This window comes from Rhinopithecus bieti, unplaced genomic scaffold, assembly GCF_001698545.2.
Source record: "Rhinopithecus bieti isolate Rb0 unplaced genomic scaffold, ASM169854v2 scaffold_2888, whole genome shotgun sequence".
NCBI lineage: Eukaryota > Metazoa > Chordata > Mammalia > Primates > Cercopithecidae > Rhinopithecus > Rhinopithecus bieti.
The window spans coordinates 2263574-2267020 of record NW_016804209.1 but is presented as its reverse complement, the minus strand read 5'-3'; the positions used below and the strand labels follow the sequence as shown (position 1 = coordinate 2267020).

At 42.5% G+C, this 3447-nt stretch overlaps 1 protein-coding gene across 3 annotated transcripts in view; it reads right to left on the bottom strand.

The window, feature by feature from the left end:
* The window catches only part of PDGFRL (platelet derived growth factor receptor like), a 71640-nt gene that overhangs the window by 22697 nt on the left and 45496 nt on the right, over positions 1-3447 (bottom strand). For all 3 annotated transcript variants that reach the window (XM_017867228.1, XM_017867229.1, XM_017867230.1), the window contains exon 3: positions 2717-2868. In XM_017867228.1, the coding sequence (XP_017722717.1) occupies positions 2717-2868 (152 nt within the window). The remainder of the gene's footprint in view (positions 1-2716; positions 2869-3447) is intronic.

Sequence of the window (3447 nt, the reverse complement as noted above, 5' to 3'; positions counted from 1 at the left end):
AAAAAAAAATTTTTTTTTTTTTTGAGACAAAGTCTTGCTCTGTCATCCATGTTGGAAGTGCGGTGGCACAATCTTGGCTCACTGCAACCACTGCCTCCCAGATTCAGGTGATTCTCCTGCCTCAGCCTCCTGAGTAGCTGGGACTACAGGTGTGCGCTACCACGCCCAGCTAATTTTTGTATTTTTGTAGAGATGGGATTTCTCCATGTTGACCAGGCTGGTCTCGAACTCCTGACCTCAAGTGATCCACCCACCTCGGCCTCCCAAAGTGCTGGGATTACAGGTGTGAGCCATCATGGCTGGCCAAGACCCCATAACATTAATAGAACATTATGCCCAAGCTAAGCCTTCAGTTCAAAACCTCGACTGATACTTTGGGAAGACACAACAGTACTAATTATGGCAAAGAATCTTCCTTCTGCAACTTGAAATGAGGAATCAGTCGTTGTCTGGAATAACAGACTTTTATTCATCTTAATTAGTTGCCTTTTCCATGGTTGCTTCACAGCATGGTATGATACAAAGGACACACAGACAGTCTTGTGTAGTGAGTTCCAAAATGAAGATCCAAAGAGAGTGCCTATGAACAATTATTAGCAACTCTCCTGACAACACCAGTTATGCTAGCTAGAATCTGGCAATCAGTCCGTCCTTCACCTTGTCCTAGAAAAGGTTCAAGGCAGCAAAAACACTGGATCCTGGGTCAGAAAAACAGGTTTCACTCCTTATTGGGCCACTACAAGTCCTAGAACATTGAGGCTCAGCATGAGCATTAGTCCTTCTGGTATTTTGGAGATAATAAAATAGCTTTTACTTATTTCCCAGGGATGTTGTGGAAATGAAATTGACAGAGGCAGGAGGCAGAGAACTCTCCTAAGCAGATATGGAGGGTCCTTAGAGAAACTCTGACCTACCAAGATCATTGTGCTCAGGAGTCTTGCCTAAACATGCCCCTAGTGAAAAATTCCATCCCTTAACACACGTGCAGTAAGGGAAATAAATCAACGTGGAGTGACTCAGATTAAGAACCTGCATGTGCACTGAAAGGATGGGGTGGAGCCGCCAGGAATTCATGCCTTTTACAAACAGGGAACCCAGTCCTACCAGGGGAACATAGAAGCCCTTGTATTCAACCGTGTAGAGGGCAACCTGCAACCTGCTTTCAGGACTCCTCTTTTTGCTGAGAGCTTTCCTTTTCGCATACTAAATTCTACTCCACTCACTCTTTTAAGTGTCTGTGTGCCTAAGTTTTCCTGGCATGAGACAAGAACTTGGATCTAGCTGAACTAAGGAGTAAAAAGTCTCCTTCAAAATGAGACACATGTGCTTCCAGAACTGCAGCACACCCTACTAATACATCTTCTTGCCAGAGGGGAGTTATTTGGGCAGGAAAGGACAAACACGTAAGATTGTACTAAAACATTCTTTACTGGTCAGGTCATAACATCATTTGGGTCATAGGTCTATGTCTACGTCTAGGTCTATTTAGGTCTAGGTCTGAAAGGTAGATGGATTCAGGGCATAGAGAAATCTCATGAAAGTCCCTGGCCAGGCACTAAGAAAGGATTCTGGTTTCACCTGAAATGTCTTGGATAACAATAGGACTGGGGTGGATTTGTAAGATTCCTGAAAGCTGTTACCTCTGAACCTTGCTGGAGAACTTCATCCCCTGAACTTCAGAATTTAGAGAACATTACAGAAGAAAGAGGCTGAGCAGTTGTTCTGCACACCTGTTTCTCAAAATGCAAGCTCCACCTTCCAGAAACATACTTTGCACTGCAGAGAAGAGTTCTCCACTCTGACCTGAACATTTTCAGGCAGTCCACTGAGGCTTAGGGACAGGGACTGGAGACACAAGAGCCACAATCTTTGGGAATCTTGCCTCTGAAATCCCAGCTCATAGTACTCCCAAGAACAAATGGGGCTGAGCACTGTGGCTCATGCCTGTAACTACAGCACTTTGGAAGACCAAAGCAGGAGGATAGCTTGAGCTCAGGAGTTTGAGACCAGCCTGGGCAACACAGTGAGACCTCATTTCTACAGAAAAATCAAAAAATAAAATAATAAAAATGACAAATGGGAGGAGGTCTTTAGCAAAGCATCCTATGGAGTTTCCAGAGAGGAGATGGTCAGAGGTTCTGAGAACACAGTGATGAAAGTCAACAGCAGCACTGTCCAATAGAACTTTCTGTGATAAAGGGAATGTTCTCTCTCTGTGCTGTCTAGTACAATAGCCATTAGCTACGTGCCACAGTTGAGCACTTGAAACCTGGCAAGTGCACTGAGAAATTGTTTTAAATTTTATTTCATTTTGATTAATTTTCATTTAAATTTAAGTAGCCACACGTGTCTAGTGGTCACTGTATTGGCGAGTGCAGGGACAGACCCTGGAACCAAACAGTTTGTGTTGAAATCCTGTTACCACCACTTACTTGCTGTGTGACCTCAAGGACTTATTTAATGACTCTAAACCTCAACTTTCCCATCTGAAAAAAAAAAAAAAGAAAGAAAGAAAGAAAGAATATTAGTATTTGCCCTGAAGGGTTATAGTAAGACTTACGTGAAATAACTGATGTAAAGCATTTAGCCCAGGGCCTGGCAAACAGGAAGTGCTCTGATTGTCATTATTTGCTATTCGGCATGCAGTAGGGAAACCTTTAGCTCTCAGCCAAGTCCAGAAGTTGGAAGAGTTCCATGAATGCACCAAATATTTTACCTGTAAAAAAGATGTAGGTGGAGCCCGTTTTGGCCTCGTCCTTCCTGCAGATATAGCCGCTGCAGAGCTGCCCCCAGCAGCTGAATTCACCCGTGTCCGCCGAGGTGGAGTTGACCAGAGTCAACTGGCCATAGCGCTCATTCTGCTTGATACTAGGAATAAAAGAGACATGAACTCAAAGGAGGTCAGACCTGGGCTGAGGCCCTCCAGCTGTCACACTTGGCTCCACTGTTCTCTGGGCAGACTTGCCCCAATCTTTCTCCAATGTCACAAAGAATGTGTCTGGCTTGTCAAACACCCCTAGAATTTAAAGTATAATAATAAAAAATAATAATGAAAAAAAACGGAAAAAAAAAGAAATCAGGAAAAAAATGACATTTTTACATTTTAAAGTTCATTCTATAACAATTTGAGCAACATGATGGATTGTTCAGCTTTTCAGTATAATACAACGAGGTAAATATTTTTTGCAACAATTCAAAAAATTTTACTCATAACCGTATTTCTGGATTTTACTACTTTTTTTCAGATTTCATGCAGTGATAAAATACATAGAAATGTGAATCATGATTCACAATAGCAAAGACTTGGAATCAACCCAAATGTCCATCTGTGACAGACTGGATTAAGAAAATGTGGCACATATACACCATGGAATACTATGCAGCCATAAAAAAGGATGAGTTTGCGTCCTTTGTAGGGACATGGATGCAGCTGGAAACCATCATTCT